At 36.7% G+C, this 22,750-nt stretch overlaps 1 protein-coding gene across 1 annotated transcript; it reads left to right on the top strand.

The window, feature by feature from the left end:
* Positions 1–1,538: 1,538 nt before the first annotated feature.
* On the top strand, positions 1,539–15,352 carry LOC124788823 (zinc finger BED domain-containing protein 4-like). Its single transcript, XM_047256104.1, has 3 exons — positions 1,539–1,675; positions 14,294–14,595; positions 14,706–15,352. Exons 1-3 carry the CDS (start codon positions 1,539–1,541, stop codon positions 15,350–15,352), a joined length of 1,086 nt encoding a protein of 361 aa, XP_047112060.1.
* The last annotated feature ends 7,398 nt before the right edge of the window (positions 15,353–22,750 follow it).

The following is a 22,750-nucleotide window of genomic DNA, read 5'->3' as shown; positions in this document are numbered from 1 at the left end:
TATAAACAATTTGTGCCTTATACCCACAAACGGTTATGTGAGATGGAATATTTGTCTTAACGTCTATCTTTACACAGTGGACCCCGTTGCAACACCGCAGTTCAAATCGAGGCAACCATCTTTCATTTGCAATTGATTTAATGTCCCCATAGTTTGAAGAGCTTCCTTAATCTTATCATTTTCAATTTCATTGGGAAGATTCCAGACACGAACGGTTTTGTAATGAATGTCTGCTCTATAGATGGAAACCTTACTTTTATAACCATTTCTATGCACAAAATCTAATTCATAGCCCCACTTTTTTAATACTTTATCAACACTCACAGCACTGATGAACTTGACAAAAACACAATATTTCTCCTGATCCAGTGGCCAGGTATGGACGGTTTCAGAAATGAGACAAATTACCTGTGTAATCCAGTCATTTACTTCCAGGGGTGTAGGCTGAACAGGACGGGATTCCTTGTCAAAAGCAAATGCCAGAGTATTATGCCCGAGCGTTGTAGTCATGATTAATCCAGCGATGCAATTTCGGTTAAGCCAACCGAAATTCCAATTAGCAGCAGCAAGACCAGAAAGAGCGATCAGATCACAAGGAATATGAACGAACACGGAGATTAACGGTCGGACAGCACTCGGCGAAGCACAAGTACAGCGATGTAAACGCGGAAGTGCAGCGCAGGACTTAACAGCGGCCACTCACCAGCGTGGCTGAAACGGAACTGACTAGTGGTGGGCAGGACATCGCATATGTGTTAGAAATCACAGTGACTGAGAAGTCACAGATATCACAATACCAACTATACAGAATCTGCCAATTCAGTCACAGTTAGCAGTCGCAAGTAGTATTTCACATTCAAAGACGTGAGCCATCTGTTGGTCGAATTTAGCACTGCTTTCAGCGATTTCAGTGACAAGTCGCGACTAAGAGTCGCAAGTAGCAACTAAAATGCGCGGTTAACAGTGCCATCTGTTGGCCAAAGTTCGTACTAAGTCCATCCCGGCGATACGCTATCGAGTCCAACTGCGATTTCCGTGACAAGTCGCAACTAAGAGTCGCAAATAGCAACTAGAAAGCGTGGTTAACACTGTCATCTGTTGGCCAAAGTTCGTACTACGCCCATCTCTGCGAGACACTATCGAGTCCGACTGCGATTTCCATGACAAGTCGCAACTAAGAGTCGTAAGAAGCAACTAAAAAGCGCAGTTAACATTCTTTGTTGAGTGCCATCTGTTGATCGACTTTCGTACTTCGTTATAAGGACATGAGATGAGATCGATGTATGGTCGAAGAATTGAACCACGACCTATGTTATAAGCGGCTGATTCGATCCCATTCGTTAGGTCTACGTCACCGGGACTTTCCCCAACTAGTTGAAAATTCCCGGAGTGGGGACAGGATATCCAGTATTTCCTGATTTTCTTCCATTTCGTCTCTAGTCGTTCAAGGGTTTACTTCTTGTTTCTGCCAAGATGAAGAGATCACGGTGGAGCGAATTGTGGAATCATTTCACTATTCTGTATCAAGAGTATGTGAAATGTGGTTTATGCGGCAAAAAGTTGTCGTACAGAACCAGCACGACGAACTTGAAGAAACATATCGAAAGGTCGCATACAATGGTGAACTTTGCGACAAATTCTTCAAGATCCGTCGACCCTATGTTGCCAGAGCCTGGTATGTTGCAACAACTGATTGTTTTATGGAATGCTTAGTTGTTTTTTGTCTGCACTGTTTTTAAAAAAACGCTGTTAATACCAAGAAAACAACATGCTAGGCTGTGTGATATTTTCAGTAGATCATTTAGAAAATTTACTCTTGGGGCTAGGACTTTACTTTAAATTTTCTACCTATGGTATATGCGTTTGTAAGTGTAATAATACTCATCGGGTTTAACTGAAATTTGAACGAGATATTCTCACCGTCCGTGGCACTTGAAATGTGCGCGATTGTGTTGTGCTGTTGGCAATGCCCCGTGGTAGCAATAGCCAATAAGAATTCGACATAACCGCCCGACGCAGCCATTACCAACATGCACGCACAACATTTGCACAACATTTTATTTCTTCCAACACGATGATTTCCTTTCGAAATTGGTCAGTTGCTGCTAGAATAATTAAATGACATTAACTGTCCGATTTATAGTGAAGACTTCAGCTTTTGATTTCATCTGTAAGTATAAAATTCGAGTTAAAAATATATAGCGTTGTGTAACAGGCTGCAAAGCAACCCGCGAGTCCGCTCTATTTAAATTAGAACGTCGATGTTCACTTCCCTGAAATTAATGTTCTACGTCAGACAGTAATTAGAAATCAGTTTGCACTTATTTTTGTTGCTGTATAGTGTAACTGAAGGCTGTGATTTCATTTTGATTGTACCAAATTAACATCGAGTGAAGTGCGATGTAATTTAAAATCTGGATGGTGTATTGTATTTCACGTGGCTCTTAATTACTGTTGTATAAGATTTCAAACTGGAACTGGCGTGAGGAAAGGTTTACATTGCATGTATAATTAATAGAACAGAATAGAATCTTTATTTGCCTATCGGTATGCTATCCATACAATTGGTGTCTTCAATGTGTTGAATACATAAAAACAAAATATAATTATGCAAGTATTTATGTGCAGGACAAATATACATATGCTTAAATAATGGTAATAATAAAATAATCATAATTACAGTGGTACTACACAGGTTAACATAACAACAGTAGTAATAGTTAATTACATTTATCACATATTATACAATATCTATATAAATATGTGTTATCTTACGTACCCTGTAGAAAAAAGTGCGAATGCTTATACATTACTGTCACACACCTATGTACCCTGTAGAAAATTTTTTTTAATGCTTATACATTACTGTCACACGCCTGTAGTCATACTTCATTATGTAGTTACCACCTGATTACTGCTACTGCATATTTCCTGTCTATCACTGTTTAGAAACTCATCTGTTGAGAAGTATAGCATACATTTGAACCACACTTCTATGGGATGCTTCAAACTATTCATTAATATATTGCTTTCTGCTCTTATGGGTTAATGTCGGTCTTGAGTATGAAGATCTAGATTACTATTATTTTGGATGTTATGGGCATGGACTTGGGCTCTTAAATTAAAATTCTTAATGTTTGCTTTAGCATGTATTAAACTGTTGTAGGTACACATACGAGGCAGAGTCATTATCTTGAATTCTTTAAAGCGCTTTTACAGCTTTTTCTTGGTGGTGGATGCAATATACATCTGCTTTATTCTACCACTTCAAGAAAGTACTTGAATTCACTGAGTTACCCCATAACAGTATTCCATACTGCAAATGTGAATGGAAGAAAGAAAAATATGCAGAAATTAATAAATGTTTACTAATAATGCATCTCATGTACTACCAAGTTTGCCACACAGATGATTTATATGCTTATCTCATGTGAGTTTTTTATGTAAAAGCAATTCCAGTAATTTAACACAGTTTGTGTCTTGTTTAAATGTCCTTAGGGTGAAGTAAACTACCTCCATTTTTATTTTATGTATTGATAATTGATTGGCCCTGCTCCAGTCACTGCTTGTTTCACTTACAACTTTGTAGTATTCTAAAATATATTTCTGATTTTCTCCATCAGTGATGAGTGTTATGTCATCAGCATGCAGTACTGGGAAAGTAAATTGTACTCTAAATGTATATCCTGCCTCTGTTGCTGACACAATCTGTATGTTGATGTTCAGCTATTGTTTTATAGGTGATGCCTCTCTTGCACTGGAGTTGCCAGAAGAAGGCACCACAGCCAGCAGCACACAGGGGGAAGCAGTTCCCTCCACATCACAGCATCAGATAGCCATCACAGAATACGTTCCGAAAAAATGGGACAGATTCAAAAGGAGAAGTTGGATAGCAAATTAATGGGTCTGTACACAAAAGGCTATCAACCTTCCTCTATTGTAAATGACTCAGGATGTCGTAGTTTTGTACATGCACTGAATCCCGCTTATGAAATACCGAGTAGAAGGACTGTAACAAATGTAATGTTGCCAGCAGCATATGCAGAAGCAAATGAGAAAGTACAACAAAAGCTGCCAGGCATAAAGACAATCTGTCTAACAACATATTGCTAGGCATCAGCTTCTAATGAAAGTTATATGGCTGTGACTGTGTAACCTCCCCACCGTAATTTTTAAAGAAAAAAAAATAATACTTAATACAAATGGGAGCCGAGTGTAACCTCCCCACAAAATTTTTAAAGAAAGGACGATACTAATTAGAAATGCTGATGGACATGGCTCTATGCGTAACCTGCCCACAATGAAATGTACTGACAATGGCAACAAAAATGTGAAATTCGCAATCTGACTCAAATATAAATTCCTGATGAAAAATTAAAGTCCATTCAGTGACAAGAAAATTTAATTAAACCGAAATATCGGTCTTTGGCCCTGTGTAAAAACAATCAGAATTAAAGTCTTACCTCAGAATAAATGGATGTCACATATCTGCTCTTGTTGTTGCGCACCGCTTGGAGGAACTGCATTGCAAATGATAATATTCTCCTTTTTTTTTTTGTAATTCTAGTGAAATTTTTCTTCAAAAAGAAGTGGAATGAAATGGGAAGTGCAACGAGATCTTTAGTTCAATAAAAAATTAAATTTTTGAGAAAATGCTTTTGAAATAAAAAAATTATTATTGGGAGACTTGTTGGAGAATAATTACAATAAATAAAATTTTTCATTATCTAATGATTATATTAATTAACAGTATACCTTATTCCTCATCTTGACCAGTGTTGCCGACCGCCTACATCACACAACCGCACTGGGCTGCTACTGCTGACCGACCGCTCTGCATGACGACTACAGACTGAGTACTGCTCTCAACTAGACAGAGCTACAGACTCGCAACGACTGAACTGACAGACTCGCAACGACAGACTGCTAACAGCCTGAGAACCGCTCGCAACACTCGCGCGGTCAAGCGCATACTCTCTGGTCACAGATGCTACAATGCCTCGCCATCGCTGCTATGTTACATACGTGTTTCATAACCCTCCACTGGGGGGGCAAAAATTTGGCAGCGATGGTGAGTCATTTGGACTTGCCAAGCGCGGCAAAATTTTTCTTTAATTAACAAAATTCTACAACTTACAGAGTATTTAAATGTTGTGCACACGCACTAAGTACAAAATATATCAGACAAAGACAAAATGTGAATACAAAACATAGTAGCAAATCAGAAAAATGTATAAACAAATTTTTTGACAGATAACAAAGTGCACAGGCACTGAAAAAAATTCTTTAGCATATGCAGAACAAATAAACAGACTGGCAAGAATAATTAGATGTAGTACATAAAGTATATGTTGTGCACACGCACTAAGTACAAAATATATCAGACAAAGACAAAATGTGAGTACAAAACATAGTAGCAAATCAGAAAAGTATATACAAATTATTTGACAGATAATACAGTGCACAGGCACTGAAAAAATTCTTTAGCATATTCAGAACAAATGAACAGACTGGCAAAAAATATTATGTTGACAAGCGACATAAGTGTACTCGCATTGGAGTTCAGCGAATCGAAAAATGTATAACCTATGAACATAAATGATGTTACCAAAAAAATTTTTTCTCTATGTGACAAGAATCAGGATAGGAAAGGGAAGGATTGCATCATGGTTGTAGCACTTTAGATTGCACACAGCTGCTCCGAAAGTCCATATCTTTCCACAGAAGTACAACACCAAGTGACACAACTTGAAGATCTTTTCCCATCAGAATTTATCAGTGTAGCAAAGATACTGAACTGTCGTAGTAATGTCCCATGTTTTCATTTCGGCAGTACATTAGGTACACCAGACAGTGGGACCATAATAATGTCTTCATCGCTCATGGTGGTGGACAGCATGTCGTGTCAACACCACACTCTTACAAGGCACACCAACGTAGAATTAGTGCAAAACCAAGTATAGTGCTCCATGATCACTGGGATAGACAGGACAAATGGACATTGCAGTAATTCAGGGTAGTTAGCTCATAAGGTGAAGGACATTAAGTCACATAATATTGTCAATTACAGTAGTAGTGTGCGGCATTCATAGCCCAATTATTGAACATTTCTGTACCATGTATGTAGTATTACAGAAAAATGTTCATTAATTGTTTTACATAGAATCAGTAGCCTTCTTTTCCTGGTTACAAAGCATTATGAAATAATCGCATTCTTTTCAGTTACAGAGTATAATCAAGAATCATTAACCTTCTCCTAATTACAGCTAATTAATCATTTGTCATTAATTAATCATTTGTCTAATTACAGTTAATTAATCATTTGTCGTTAATTAATCATTTGTCTAATTACAGTTAATTAATTGATCATTTGTCATTTCAATATAGTAAGAATTATTAGCCTTAATTAATTACAAAGCATTATTAAACAGTACCATAGTTAATTAATTATGTGTCATTCCAATCTATTAAGAATCATTAGTCTTTTCCTAATTACAAAGCATTATGAAACCGTCACATTCATTTCCAACAACAAAGTATCAACATTGGAAACAAGAGCTAATCAATGGCATAATTAATAACAATTCGTGAAGTGACATTAATTATTGGCACTCAGTGGCCAGCAAGTATTGAATAAAATCATCATTCAGTATTATTCAGATTATTACGAAGTCATTATTAAAAATCAGTTAATTACAGTCATAGCATTAATAATCATGGGCATTACAAGTACTCATTACAATAAACAGTGTTCCTCATTCAGTAGTATTCAGATCATTACAAAGGCATTATTAAAATCAGTTAATTACAGTCAAATCATTAGTAATCACAAGCATTATAAGTGGTAACATTACAATAAACAGTGTTCCTCCTTCAGTAGTATTCAGACCATTACAAAGTCATTATTAAAATCAGTTAATTACAGGCAAATCATTAGTAATCACAGGCATTATAAGTGGTATCATTACAATAAACAGTGTTCCTCCTTCAGTAGTATTCAGACCATTACAAAGTCATTATTAAAATCAGTTAATTACAGGCAAATCATTAGTAATCACAGGCATTATAAGTGGTATCATTACAATAAACAGTGTTCCTCCTTCAGTAGTATTCAGACCATTACAAAGTCATTATTAAAATCAGTTAATTACAGTCAAATCATTAGTAATCACAGGCATTATACGTAGTATCATTACAATAAACAGTGGCAGTTATTAGCTAGTGACAAAGCATTATTTTGAATATAGTCTCATTAAGTGGTCATTATTCAAGTGACATGCTATTCAGAGTTGATCAGTATTATTCAGAATTATCATAAACTAGTGATATTATGTGGGACTGGTAATACATTTTTTTGGTAGCAATGCATTGCGTTGGGATCGATAATTAATTGCTGAGGCATAATACTTTTTGCTTTTGACCTATTGCTGCAAATGAGGATAGGTAACGTCATTCGTCATGAGTCAGCTGTAGCAAGATTATGTAACAAGGCAGTACATGTGATCACATTTATAAACGATAGACACAAATGGGTAAAAATATAAAAATGCAAGTACTAGAACAGGTATAATAAGTAACAGGTTTAGTAAGTATCATGAAAAGCTTCTCCTGGAAAAAATACAAAAACGGATTATTGACCTGAAAGAAGAAACGCACACTATGCTGAAAAGTAGTGAACTTCGAATTAACAGGCAGTGAAGTGTGTATAAAAATGTGTTCCATAGCTGTCCTTTCCAAAACTTTCAGTCATCCTACTATGCAATGTAACACCTGCTGTCAAAGCAAACTGCAACAAATACCTAAATAACTACATAGCATAAATACATAACTTCAACATTATCCTCATCTGTAAAGAAAAAAACTTCATTATCCATATCATCATAACCTCACCATTATCATCACCTGTAAAGAAAAACTTCATTATTCATAATACCATTTCCTTCATCATTATTCATCAGTATTCACTATCATCTGCAAAAAATCACTTCATTACTCATTACATAACTATTCCTTATCTCTAGCATATTTCATCACTAAAACTAAGATGTGTAGTTCTCTCTGACAGCCTGCATCAATCACCTTGTATTCTGAAAGAAAAAATTAGTTAAGACTGCTATTCTGTGATGAGTATAGTATAGTCTTGTTAATGCTTGTTAATCCTGATCCCTTTACTCTTCCTCATAAAGTTATTGCATCTCCTTTCGTTTATTCCGTAGGTGAAATTCCCATTTATGTTAAATTTATTTCTTAGAATCATCATTCCTTTCTGAAATTGATGAACAAAGATTAATGTCCTGCATTTAAATCATATACCCTCTAGATAATGACTGGTTTATGGTAACATAATTAACCCTACAGCATAACATGACAGAAAACGTAATATGTCAAAAACATTGACAGTGTTCAAAAACAAAATTATACACAGAATAATACAATGCAGCAGCAAAAAAAAATGTGAAACAGTCACGATGTTGAGATGTCATAAGGCAAAAAAAAAATGTCAAAGTCGACTGGTGTGTGTTATATCTTAACTATTTCATAGTCCATACAAACAAAACTGGAGTACAGTCATATACACAAAAAATGGAAAATGTGCACGGTCTGATGTGTAACGACAAGAAAAGCGACCTGCTAACCTTACCTTGCCGGGCACTTGCCACGAAAAAATACGATAATCATCAGTAATTAGTCAGGTGAATTAATTGCATTAGTAAATGGCATCATAGTGTGTTGAATCATACAGTGGTTTCACTCAATAAACGGTTTAATGTTTGAGATATGGTGATTGCCTTTCGATTTTCTGGTTCTCAAAGTTTCGACGTGTACAATATTGGGGTGAGGGATGCTGCGAATCCGATATGGACCTGCGTATAGAAGTTCAAATTTACTGCACTTACCTTTTAATTTGCTGGATAAATAGTGTGTACGTACTAATATCTTCTGTCCAACGTGAAAGTCGCGGCGTGTACAAACCTGTTTTTGCTGTCTTCTCCGGCGCTCTGCGGCACGTTTGAGGTTGTTCAGCGCAATGTCAATTATTTCGTGGTGTCGTAGGCGACGATTTTTGGGAAATTCTATTAATTCTTTAATTTTGTTCGGTGGTTCAACGTTTTTCAGTATAACAGTCGGAGATAGCATAGTGGATTCATTTGGAATGGAATTAATTACATCTTGGAATGAGAGTATGTGTGTATCCCAATCAATATGTCTTTTGTGGCAGTATATTCGGCACAGCTTACCAATTTCTTTCATTAATCTTTCACAGGGGTTCGAAGAAGCGTGGTACTTGGATATATAAATCGGAGAAATGTTTCTAGCTCGTAACATGCGTGTCCATATACTACTACGAAATTGTGATCCATTGTCGGAAATTACTTTCATTACATGCCCTACATGAGATAGAAAATGTTTTACAAATGCTTTCGAAACAGTTTTAGCAGTAGCTTTGCGTAACGGAGTGAAAGTAACAAATTTTGAAGTGAGCTCAACAGCGACAAATATGTAGCAAAAACCTCTGTTAGTTCTGGGAATCGGACCAAAAATATCTACTGCGGCCATGTGTCTTAATTTAACAGGTATAATGGGATATAACGGAGGAATATGTGAAGTGGTGTCTGATTTAGCTTTCTGGCAAATTTTACAAGACGCTAAAACTCGTCGTATACGTTTTTCCATGTTAGTAAAATAACAGTTGTGTCTCAGTATAAGAAAACATTTTCGTGCTCCGTAATGTGCGTAGCTTAAATGAGTGTACCAAATTAGTTTGTTAACCAGTTCGTCAGGAATGCATAATAACCAATTGTTGCTGTCAGGATGAGAGCGGCGAAACAAAATGTCATTGCGTACAGTGTAGTGGTTTCTAATCGTAACATTATTCTTATCTAGCCAAAGGTGTTTAATTTCTTTCCACACATTGTCTTTATTTTGTTCTCGTGCTATGTCCTGTAATGATGATGAAATAAAGTTTTCAAATGCAACTTGTTGAATGTACATGACACTGAAATTTGTTTTGCAGAAGTTGGTTGCTACGTCTTGCTGATTGTTGCCGAGAGAACGCGATAGTGCGTCTGCTATAACATTTTGTGTGCCGGGAATGTGAACAATCGTAAAATTAAATTCTTGCAAATAAAGTTTCCATCTGCTTAATCTGTCGTGAGTAAATTTAGCTGAAAGTAAAAATTGTATCGCTCTGTGATCTGTGTAAACTGTGGTATGTCTGCCATAATGAAAGTGCCTAAATCTCATAAAAGCCCATACAACACCTAATGTTTCAAGTTCTGTAACACAATAATTTCGCTCAGCGGGTGACAAAATGCGACTTGCAAATGCGATGTTTTTAATTACTGTTGAACCATCTTCTTCTATTTCCTGGAAAATATGTACGCCTAAAGCGGTATTGGAACTGTCAGTGGCAATGGAAAAATTTCTGGTAAGATCTGGGTGCGATAAAAGTGGAGCATTCAACAAAGCATGTTACAAATAACATTCTCGTGAGCAAAATTCTGCGTGTCAAAAGTAATGTTTGCGTTACTGTAATATGCAATCTGTCCTGTATCTGGTTAAATTCTATCGTACGTGCTGTTATTTACGGTAAAATGTTGTGGCATATCCACTATATGAACTGTTCTGTTATTTCTTACTGACGTGTTACGCTATGGATGACACCTATTGTCTGTTTCATTCATGATTATTCGTTGTTGCTGATGTTGTTGCAGCTCATAAGATCGACTGTTATTAAATGTACGCTGAAAAATGTGCTCATCATTTTTTTTACGTCTGTCATGATAGTAATTTCTGTACGGCGCATTGCGATACGAGTTGAAATGGTGTGTTGTCTGTACGTAGTTATTTCTTTGCTGCCATGCGTTACTATTTGTTGGGGCTGGGACTATACGTGCACGCGGCGAAACATTAAAGTTTGGTTGACCTTGTAGACTGCATTGTTGGTTAGGTATGCTAAGCGGCTTACTTTCATGCTGTTGTGGTGAAAAACATCTATTGTTACAAAAATATGGTTCCTATTGCTGATAATTTTACACATACTGATGATTACGACTTTTATCTGTTATTTAAGTTCTCGTGATTCTGGAGTGCCTAATGAAAATTGTCACATTCGGTAAAATTTGTCTTATCGGGTTTTCATTACATATTCTTAATCCTAGATAGAGCAATAGTTAAAGAGCAGTTTTGATAGATATAAAGGATAGTAGAAGAAAAGGCAGCAGTGCAGAAAACTAAAGATGAAACAGCACTACTACAGCTCGGGGCCCTATGCTCGCTACGGCACATATTCATTAAAGCGTAATGAATCCCCTGAGGTCTATTACGCACTGCAAATAAATTTTAGCTTTTGCGTTGCAAGCAATGGCGGTAAAATTCCAAAGGTAAATCGCTGTATTCTTGCTAATTCTAGTTTCTGCATTATAGGCAATGCTGATGAAAATACAATAGCAAATTGTCGCCTCTGGTTCAAAGCTAGCTTCTGCATTACAGGCAATAGCGGTGAATGTACAAAAATAAATTGTCGTATACAGCTCAAAGCGTGTACCTGTACGCTGTCATTATTAAGTTCTTTACATTTTCTTACAAATGCAAATTGCTCGAAATCTACGTACTCGTCATTGTATTTAAAAACACGTTCGGGTTTATGTGTGAATCTGTTTGTCTGTGTCATTTCGTACTTCAAGTTACGTAGCTTTTCAGATTTTAAGTCGCGTGGCTTTTCGGATTTTAAGTCGCGTAGTTGCTGTAAATTGCTCACATGATACGCGCTGCGTGACTCTGACAAATGCTCGCAACGTGGCGAGTTCTGTGACGTATTGGTGACTGAAATAATTGTTAATTCTGTTACTTTAATACTTCCGTCAATTTGGTTGATCTGTCGAGCAAATTTCTCGTCAACTTCCGTATTCGGAGTGTGTGAAACTTCCACTGACTCTAAATTAATTTCGTCGCGAATCTGTACTGCGTTTTTAGGGCATTGTTCAGTGACTACATTAATTTCGTGGATCTGTGTTGCATTTGAATTATCTAAGCCTTGTGCAACAGTGCCAACTTCTTCATTACTGTTATTAGCACAAGCCTTAGTATCCGCATGTAATTGTTCTTTACTGTCCTGACATTGAACGGTAACAGCTGTAATCTCTTCCCTAACTTGTTTGTTCTGTTCGTTAACATTATCGTGTTTTTCTCTCGGCTGTTTAATACTTTCAGAAAATTGTTTGTTCCGTTCTCTAAATTGTTTGTTTTCTTCTTCCAGTCGTTTGTTCTGCTCATCAAGTTTTTTATTAAGTTGTTTATACTGCTCACTAAGTTTGTCTAGTTTTTCGTTCTGTTCGTTCTTAAACTGTAGCATTATTGCTATAAATTGATCCAAAGTAACATTACCTACTCCATTATCTGTGCTGTTTGATTGTGTACCTGGAATTGTCGCGCTTTGTGTGACCATTTGGTCATTCTGCAATTTACAAAAAGGATTATCAGTCGGACCTACACTGTCACTCACTATTTCGGAATTAAATAAATCCGTCGTACTTTGTGTATCCTGTTCATTTTCATTAGACAAATTTGTCTGTACATTACTTGGATTTTCTAAATCGGGTGTGTTAAGCTCGGCAGCGCTCATTACTATAGAGCATTCTGCGTCATCAATTGTCGTCAAGTTAACAGACGAGACAATTGAGTTCGTTTGTTCATCATTAAGGTGAAAGTCATCATTAGTGGTTGGAATGCACTGATTGTTAGTGAACGCAGGATTGTCATCATTACGTTGCGTATCACAATTACTATCGGTCACGTTGTTTAAGTCGGTAATTTCATTCACAATACTTCGCGATACACTATTCACAGTCTTTCGCGGCATTTTTACAATAGTCAAAATTTTTCACAAAACAAATAAGCACAATGCAAAAGCAACACACAAATACAACAAGGCAGCAAATTGCCGTTGACCTGTAGAAAGAAAGTCACAATATTATTAAAAGCGTTGCGCCAAATCCTAATTATCTAAGCAAATAAGAGCAGATATCTGACTGTTGTTCAAAAGACTCTCAACGAAATACGATCCTGGACTGGGTGTCGCCAAGTGTAACCTCCCCACCGTAATTTTTAAAGAAAAAAAAATAATACTTAATACAAATGGGAGCCGAGTGTAACCTCCCCACAAAATTTTTAAAGAAAGAACGATACTAATTAGAAATGCTGATGGACATGGCTCTATGCGTAACCTGCCCACAATGAAATGTACTGACAATGGCAACAAAAATGTGAAATTCGCAATCTGACTCAAATATAAATTCCTGATGAAAAATTAAAGTCCATTCAGTGACAAGAAAATTTAATTAAACCGAAATATCGGTCTTTGGCCCTGTGTAAAAACAATCAGAATTAAAGTCTTACCTCAGAATAAATGGATGTCACATATCTGCTCTTGTTGTTGCGCACCGCTTGGAGGAACTGCATTGCAAATGATAATATTCTCCTTTTTTTTTTTTTGTAATTCTAGTGAAATTTTTCTTCAAAAAGAAGTGGAATGAAATGGGAAGTGCAACGAGATCTTTAGTTCAATAAAAAATTAAATTTTTGAGAAAATGCTTTTGAAATAAAAAAATTATTATTGGGAGACTTGTTGGAGAATAATTACAATAAATAAAATTTTTCATTATCTAATGATTATATTAATTAACAGTATACCTTATTCCTCATCTTGACCAGTGTTGCCGACCGCCTACATCACACAACCGCACTGGGCTGCTACTGCTGACCGACCGCTCTGCATGACGACTACAGACTGAGTACTGCTCTCAACTAGACAGAGCTACAGACTCGCAACGACTGAACTGACAGACTCGCAACGACAGACTGCTAACAGCCTGAGAACCGCTCGCAACACTCGCGCGGTCAAGCGCATACTCTCTGGTCACAGATGCTACAATGCCTCGGCATCGCTGCTATGTTACATACGTGTTTCAACTGGACGCTTCATAAATGAACAATTCAAATTACAGTCTGTACTGCTGGAATACAGTCATTTCAGTGGTACTCATACCAGCTCAAATTTGTCCACAGCTTTGATTAAAATTACAGAAAAATTTAGTCTTGGTGGCAAAATTTTAATGGTGGTCACAGACAACGCACCAAATATCAAAAATGCTGTTTCCACTATACTCAAGTGGAAACATTTTGGTTGTTATGCTCATACTCTTAATTTAGTTGTGCAGGGTGCACTTAAAAACGTTCAGGAAGTTCACCAGAAAGTTAACACCAATTGCAGGTTTTTTTTTTTTTTTTAAAGGAGCAACAGTGCAACAGAGCGCCTCTTAACATGTCAACAGAAAAGTGGCAAAGTAAACATCAAGAAATTGATCCAGGACTTGTCCACAAGGTGGAATTCAACCCTGTTTATGTTGGAACGTATTGTTGAATTATCAGAGGCTGTGAAAATTACAGTTGCCCTTTGTAAAAGGCCCACAGAACTTCCGTCACAGTCAAATGATGAGTGGGAAATCTGCTCTGAACTCTGTTCGAATTTGAAACCGTTTGAGCAGGTTTCGAGGCAGCTCAGTGCAGAGGAGTACCAAACTGGCAGCTTGATAAGTTAATAATTTACTTTATTTGGCTCATGTAAGTTCAATGTCACTTTACTGTATACTTTTCTTATATGTTGTGTAGCTGTTAGCATATTTGTCTCAATTTTCTGGTTATAGTCCTGACACGTGTCCTTCTGGCAGTGTGCGACGAAGTAGTCAAAATGCAGTTACATGAAGTTTCAATGAAAGTTGTTGATGCACTGGAAGAGGGGCTTACAAACCGGTTTTCGAATCTTGAGCAGAGCAAATCCATTGTCCTTGCTACTCTTCTGGATCCACGTTTCAAATTGCTGGCATTTCAGAACCATACAACAGCAGACAACACGAATAAACAGTTCATTAATATTGTTGCCCAGAAACTGGAAAAATATGTGCCAGTAGGTATTCAGCCTTCACAATCTGTTGAGCCAAATAATTTGGCAACTGAGTCCTTCTCTGTGTGGGGCATATTTGATAAGTTAGTGAAACATGCACAGCCACAGGGCACAGTACAGTCATGTGCTATTGTAGAGGTTCAAAGGTATGTTGACAGCTCAGTCATCAGTAGAAATGAGGATCCTCTGGCATGGTTGAGACAAAATCAGTACATATACCCAACCATTGCAGAAGTAGTGCAAGAGAGATTTAATGTTGTAGCAACTTCTGTGCCTTGTGAGAGGGTGTTCTCAGAAACGGGACATTTAATAAATGACAGAAGGACCCGCCTCAAGCCATCGAATATAGAAAAACTAATATTTCTGAATGCCAATGATACCTGTGATTAGACACAGTTTCTGGTAAGTGATACATCATTAGAACACAGTACAATGTTAAACAGCTCATAATCAGAATAGTTGTATATGAACAACAATAATCATCATTTTCAATATGCTTCTTACATGCATACACTCTCTTGCAGAAAATTCTGGACCCATGTGAGGTATGCTTCCATGGAGGTAACTAGGCACTTTTAACACAACCAAACAAAACCACACAACTGTATGATGCACAGCAATATTACAACATGTGAGTGTGTGTATCCAGTATGTAGATGATACATTTTATTCTTCTAATACATACGTTGTCTTGAAAAAAAACTGTGATTTCATTTGTATTTTGAACACATGCAGGTAACTGGGCACTTTCAACACAAGCGAACAAGACCACACAACTGTATAATGCCTAGAAAAAAGTATAATATGTACGTATTTGTGTCCAATACATAGGTGAAACCTTTTACTCTTCCAGTGCATATGTTGTCATGTAGAAAATTGTGAACTCATTTGTATTTTTATTATATGCAGGTAACTGGGCACTTTCAACACAACCAAACATGACCTCACAACTGTATGATGATTAGCAAAATGTAAAATATGTGAGCTTTTTGGTGTTTCATAATTAATGCTAAGAATAATTTTGCCAGAATAAGTTATTTAGGATGTATGGGATATAACTAGGAACATGAATGAAATAAAATGTTTGGGCTCTGATTCACTTTGTAACTGTGCAGAGTCAAGTGTTATAATGTATTGCACTAATATATAATTGTTCAATATTGTTTTGATGGATGAACATGTAGTATAACAGAGCATAATCCATACACTATAAAGGCTCACAAACAAGTCATTTGTCATACACTGTGGGCTTACTAAAATTTAATTTTTTCATCTTCTGTTGCAGATACTTTTCACTTACTGCAAGTATTTCACTTTGGCATGAATGTGAGTTACATCTCTAGCGTCAAAAGTTTGGTAACACAGACCATTGATATCAGTTCCAAGACTGTGTTTTCTTTGTCATATTAGTTTCTGTTTGTTGAAAAACACAGATTTAGTTTAGTTGACATATGCACAGTAATGAACAATTTAATGAGGAAGAGACCACATATTTTTAACCAGAATTTCATCATCATCCACTACTACATTTAAATCTTATAGATCGTTAACTATTTGTTCATTCATTTCACCACAGAAAGGTGACAGAGGAACAGGTCATACTGGGAGCAGTATGTCTGTGACTTGGATGGAGAACAGTTACTGATTTGATACCATTAAGGCACAAAGCTTTGTAATGATTAAAATGGTGAGTGAATGTAAATACAGGAAGTGTTATTTCTTTATACTAAAACCTGCTACTTTAAGTTACGTTTCAGAAATATCTTGAGCACCTTGACTTGAAAAAATAACAGGAATACCACCTAGAATATTACAAGTGAGCACTGTCAGTCAGTGATAATCCATGAGCTTAGGCAGAAGGAAAAATATTCTATATATGTAATAAAAGTTGATTATAATGTGTGATGTTGTAGACATACAATAATCTGTTTTGTGCTATCTTTTACATTATGAACTTGGTGATGACATGTGGATGAAAACTGGAATGAGCAAAGGATACCAACCAAATTTAAGACCCAAAAACCAGAAAGAGCCACGACCAGCGGTGGAACACACGCAAGTTTCAAAAATTTGTTCCAAATGCACACTAACAGTAATTTTTTTATGTTGATTGTACATGTACATATATGTTCCTGTCCCCCGCTAAAAATGATGAACCATCCCAACTAGCAAATTTTACTTTGTTATTTAGAACTTTTTTAATTGCATTACTTAAGTGCCACCTGCACTTTGAGAGGACTAAAACTGTTGAGCTTTTATTATTCATCCAATAACAAGATTAATATGTGGGGCATGTGAAATGTGTGTTTTGCTCATACTTGTACGTATGTTTCATGTAACCTGACGAGGCGAACCCAAGATTCAAGAATAAGAGGAGGAGGAGGAGGAGGAAGAAGAAGAGGAAGAAGAAGATCCCTCAAGACTGCAACATAAAATATTTAACATGTAGCACGACAACTGTACACAGTTGATAACGTCCTTCTGGGGTTTTGAGGAGCTGGTTTTCTATCAGACTGTGGGCAAATGCCAGGATGTATGAGAAGTTTCCAGCTCAGAAAATGCTCATTTTTATGAATTTGTCAGTAAAATGCTGTAGATAAATACCAAAAGAAAAATGCTTCCTGTAACACAGATCTTTTATTAAAAATGTATCGTAATAATGCAAGTTGTAACTTTTTTAAATATTTGCAGTCTGCATAACTTGAAAAACTGAATTAATTATGTAGAAGAAACAGCTTGTCTATGTAACAATGTAACTGTATTTACACCAACATTATGTAATTTAATATTTGCTGACAATGCCACATGCTAAACCATAGATAAATAAAACCTATCTGAATTTGAACGGAAATACAGTAGCTGACACCTCATATTTGACATTCCCTGAACCTGTTCAGTAAATTATAAGTGTGCACCTGGTAGGAAATAGCTCTTATCCCTTGCAATAGCCAGTCAGATGGCATTAGATATGTGCTCAAGGTCATAATGTTACTGCTCACTGTACACACTAGCATTTCTCGAGACCACTTGCTAGTGCACTGTTAAGTCTCTTACAAAGGTAAAAATGTGAAGAATTTAATGAAGTTAGTTCCTGCAGTTGCATGTAAGTTCACCAGGTGAGAATATACCTTTCCAGCACCCAGTGTCTTTCTTTGAACCAAATTAAGAGCAAGGGCTGCAGACAAGTTTAAAATTTGGGGAGCAAGTTTAACATTTATTTATTAATTTATTTATTCTATTTTTATTTATTGTATTTTTTATCATGGAGACACCAACTGGTGTCTTTTGCAAACGTCATAGCATTTTTTTACAAGTTAAGTACAGTCATATATACATATGTGATTACATATACATGATAGAAATGTACCTTTGTACCTAATAAGGCACAATATTGGGTGTTACATCGTACCTATTACAAATATTCAGATTTTACACAACTATATATATATATATATATATATTCAATAATTTATTTTAGTTTAATATTAATATTCACTTAAAGAATATAAACACTTGTCAATCAAGAAATATTTCAGTTTCACTTTGAATAAGTTCCCTTTGTGGCACCTTATAGAGCTCGGTAATCTGTTGTACCATGTTTGACCACTAATGCATGGACTATGGTCTGTTGTTTTTAATTTTGTTCTTTGTCTGTAGTAGCAGTTTTTATTTCTTGTATTATAGGCATGCATATAAGAGCACTTTGTTGCTTTGTTTTGATGTGTCACAAAAATATAATTAATTTTTAAACATACAGTGAGTAGACTGTGAGGTATTTATGAAGAACAAAGGTTTCCCTGCATGGATCTCTATACCCTAATCCATGGATAATTCTGATTGCTCTTTTCTGTAGGGTTAATATTCTGTTCATATGTATGTCGGCAGCACAACCCCATATCTCTATCCCGTAATTAATCTGTGCAAAAATGGTTCCACAATAAATTGTTTTTAATGTCTGATGTGGGACTACTTTTGATAACTGGCTGATTAGATGTAATGAACTGCTGATTTTATTGCATAAAAATTTGATATGGTTTATCCACCTTAGATTTTCATCTAGATGAATACCTAGAAATCTGCAGCCTTCTGTGTCCATTACTTCATTTCCACCTATGTCACTGATAGAGGTTTGGTATGAGTTTGTAAGTTTAAATGGCAATAACTGAGATTTACTGATATTAACTTTCAAACCTTGATCCTGGAAATAAGTAGTTATTTGACGTAGGCCCTCAGTTGCTACCAACGTTAACTCATCATTTTGTTTACCAAGAAATAACAGTGAGGTATCGTCTGCACAGGTTACCAATTGGGAGTTGAAAGGTTGCTCTATATCATTTATGTACACTAGGAAAAGGAAAGGGCCCAAAATATCATTTTTCTAATAGACTTGGGTAAAGACTCCCATTTCAATGTGAAAAATTTGAATATCTGTTTCATGCATATGTTATTCCCTAAATGTGGCTGTAGTGTCATCATCTTCTTCTAAACAACCTGCTGTGTATTGCTCAACTTGCTCCAATCCAGCCCATTGATACATAGAGCCTATGCATTTTAGACTTAGGCACTAGAAAAGGAATTGCAACTGACTTCATAGTGGCCTCACGATCTAGGTGTTCGCCCTTAAAATCTAACTCAGCAGGATTACTGAAGTATTACTTGGTCTTTATGTTAACTACACTATTTTTAAAAACAAGTACAATAACCTCATACTCAAAGTTATTGGCAACTTACATTACATATTAAAAAAAGGAATCTGCCTCAGTGGTTTTAACGCTTGTAATATGCCTCAGCTTGGGACTGTATGTGCATACTGTATGACGACATGCACATTCAGGACCAGTAATGGTTGGTCAAACAGCTGTAACTGACTGTATTATATCAATAAGAAGCAGCATTGCCCATTTCTCCTGAAAATATCATTTACAGACGAGTAACCTAAAAAATATGTTTCATTCTGGTTCCAATACGACAATTGTGGTAAATACTCCACCTGCCAACAGGAATTTGCAATGTTAACACAGCTGAACTCTGGCATCTGTATAAGTGTAATGAAACAAAGACAATAGTGTTGAATCATATGAATGCCTCACTTTTGTTCCGACACAGTTCAAAATTATGGAGAAAATTTTTACACCTGGTGTTCTACATGGCAACTACACAGAAGAACCTTTTGCTGACACTACAAGCACCTACATAAGTAAACACTTCCTGGTTTACCTTTAAGTACTGCACTTAAACGATTCCTGAAAACTGGAAGATCTGTACTTCCCACTTTCATAATGGGCTCAACATGCATACTCTAGACCTTGGGCTATGTTCCAGGTCAGTATCACACCAAGCTTCTGGGGAAAGGCAGTGGGGGTGGCGGCATGTCACACTCTCCAACAAGTCTTTACCAATAATTAAATGGTGGAAAAGTTTTGGGTATAGGACGGCTTAACACGTGGAAAATGTTATTTTATTTATTCACTCACTGTATTTAACATTTATCGTTCCTTTAAAATTGCATAAGAACAGTTCAATCACTCATTATGCACACTTATTTCATAATTATGGCACTTTTAAACAGCAAATCCTCTAAGAGCTGTCTTGAATATTCATGATTCTCTCTCAAAAGCCTTTTTTAGTGGATAAATACGTACAGAAACCAGTAATCAGGGTCGGAACTGCGCCTGCAAAATTAAAAGGATTATTAAACGTTTTTGCTGTCACTAATTACAAGCAATGTAATTGGCAGAGTAGTATTACTAATATATGCTGGCATGAAAGCCATTCAATGGGGGACATTTCACATTTGCAAGAACGATCTCTTTGAATTAATTAAGTTCATCGAAACACTTAGAAACTAACCTCTCGTTTGACGAAGACAGTCTAAAGACGCAGTGGCTGTTGACGATAATATTTCGAATTATCGCTTTACTGAGTGACTGAAATGTAGTTCGGGTACCTGTGAACATAACAATACGTTAGAATTCTTTTTGTAAACACGAACTATTACGGTACTGTTTGGCTACTAACAAATTAATTACACTATTAATATTTTCAATATTGTTTCTTTAATACAAAAGTAAAGACAACGGAAGAACAATTGTAAAGCACACTTACTAATGACTGTTTTGTTGAGATACAATTTTCTGTGTGAAGACAAGTAACTTTTTCATTCGGAGATAAGTCGCAGAAATCGCAGAAGTAGCAGAAATCGCAGAAGTAGCAGAAATCGCAGAAGTCGCAGAAATCGCAGTGGTAGAGTGCGGAGGGATACAGGAGCTGGATTTCTTAACTGCGATTCTTAACTGCGACAAATCACAGTTAAGAATAACAGATACTGAAAAGTAGCATTCACAGAAATCAGTGATATCGAAAAATCGCAGTTTAGCCCATCACTAGAACTGACTGGTAGACCGAGGACACAGGCGATAGTGCGACTCCAGGGATTTAACTCTGGCACGCTCCCCGTGAGACCCACACTTTCCCACCTTCTGTCCACAGACTACATATGTAGTGCCTCTGAACATTATACCCGGAACTCGTGGTAGTCAATGTACCGGATAGAGCGACTGCCATGTAAGCAGGAGGTCCCGGGTTCGAGTCCCGATCGAGGCACTAATTTATCAACTTTCCTCGTTGATATTAATCAACGCCTGTAAGCATCGAAAGGTCTAGATTTCATTGTAACATCATTCTTCGAAAGCTGCAAGATCACCAGTGATATCTGTACATATACCAGCTTCATATCTTATTAAAACTGTCGAGGGAACGAGATTATGGAGACTGTTTGAGTAACGAAGATTTTTCAGTCAGCAATACGAACTAACTTTAACTGCAGTAAACATAAATTTTTTTGCATGAAAATGTTGTGGAATAACCGCAAGGAAAGTCTTACATTAAATTCTTCATAGCTGCACACACTCATTCTTGCTATCATGTGGTGCACTGTGGTTGTATGAAGAGGCCAAAATTTGCTCATTGAGGGTGACGCCTATTTTAGTAGTAGGCGAGTAGCGAGGTGCGAGAGAAGGACATGCTTGACTGTACAGCGAAGGGATCCGCACACCCTGCGGCAGGGTTGGCCACAGTTTCGGCTTGCGGGCAGTAGCCGGGATCGAGTGCCTAAGCCCTCAACTTCACATTTGCTCCAACACCACGCCGCGCTGACCGAGTGTGAAGAGGGGAAGAGGGGAAAACAGCAAAATGCCGCATCTAAATGGTAGTACCTTCATACTGCATATGACTTGGTTCTATATTCCACATTTCTCAACAGCTTGGATCTAAAACAATGTTAATTATTTTTGGCCACACATAACATAATTTGCATCTGTTCCAAACTGTTGGCATACAGACAGGCGCAGACAAGACTCTGACACTCAAGTTTCTACGTAATCGAGACTTATTGAGATTCATAATTGACGAAAGATCTTTCATACCTATATGTCGACTGAAGTATTCTAGAACTTTTGCAATCTCATTATGGACACTTGGAGACCAACCTGAGAAAATCAAAGTACACTTCGTGGACAGTTTTAGCGTATTAATATTTGTCATTAATCTGTAATTAACTTGCAGGTCACTCAGATACATCTACACATGCACAGGGGCTCTTTCAACTGAACGGTCTCGAAAACAGCTCGAAAACAGATTTAAGACTGACAGTGTCCTAAACCTTTATAAGACTATCATTGTAATTCTTGCAAAGATACCATGAATTCTTGATACCTCGCGCTTTATTTGACGTCAGTGAGCTGAGGGAACTGGATTGTCTTTGTCAGAATGTGTCCCATGCATACCATC

This window comes from Schistocerca piceifrons, chromosome 3, assembly GCF_021461385.2.
Source record: "Schistocerca piceifrons isolate TAMUIC-IGC-003096 chromosome 3, iqSchPice1.1, whole genome shotgun sequence".
In the NCBI taxonomy this organism is placed as follows: Eukaryota; Metazoa; Arthropoda; class Insecta; order Orthoptera; family Acrididae; genus Schistocerca; species Schistocerca piceifrons.
The sequence above is the reverse complement of the archived record's forward strand: the minus strand, read 5'-3'. Positions and strand labels throughout refer to the sequence as shown.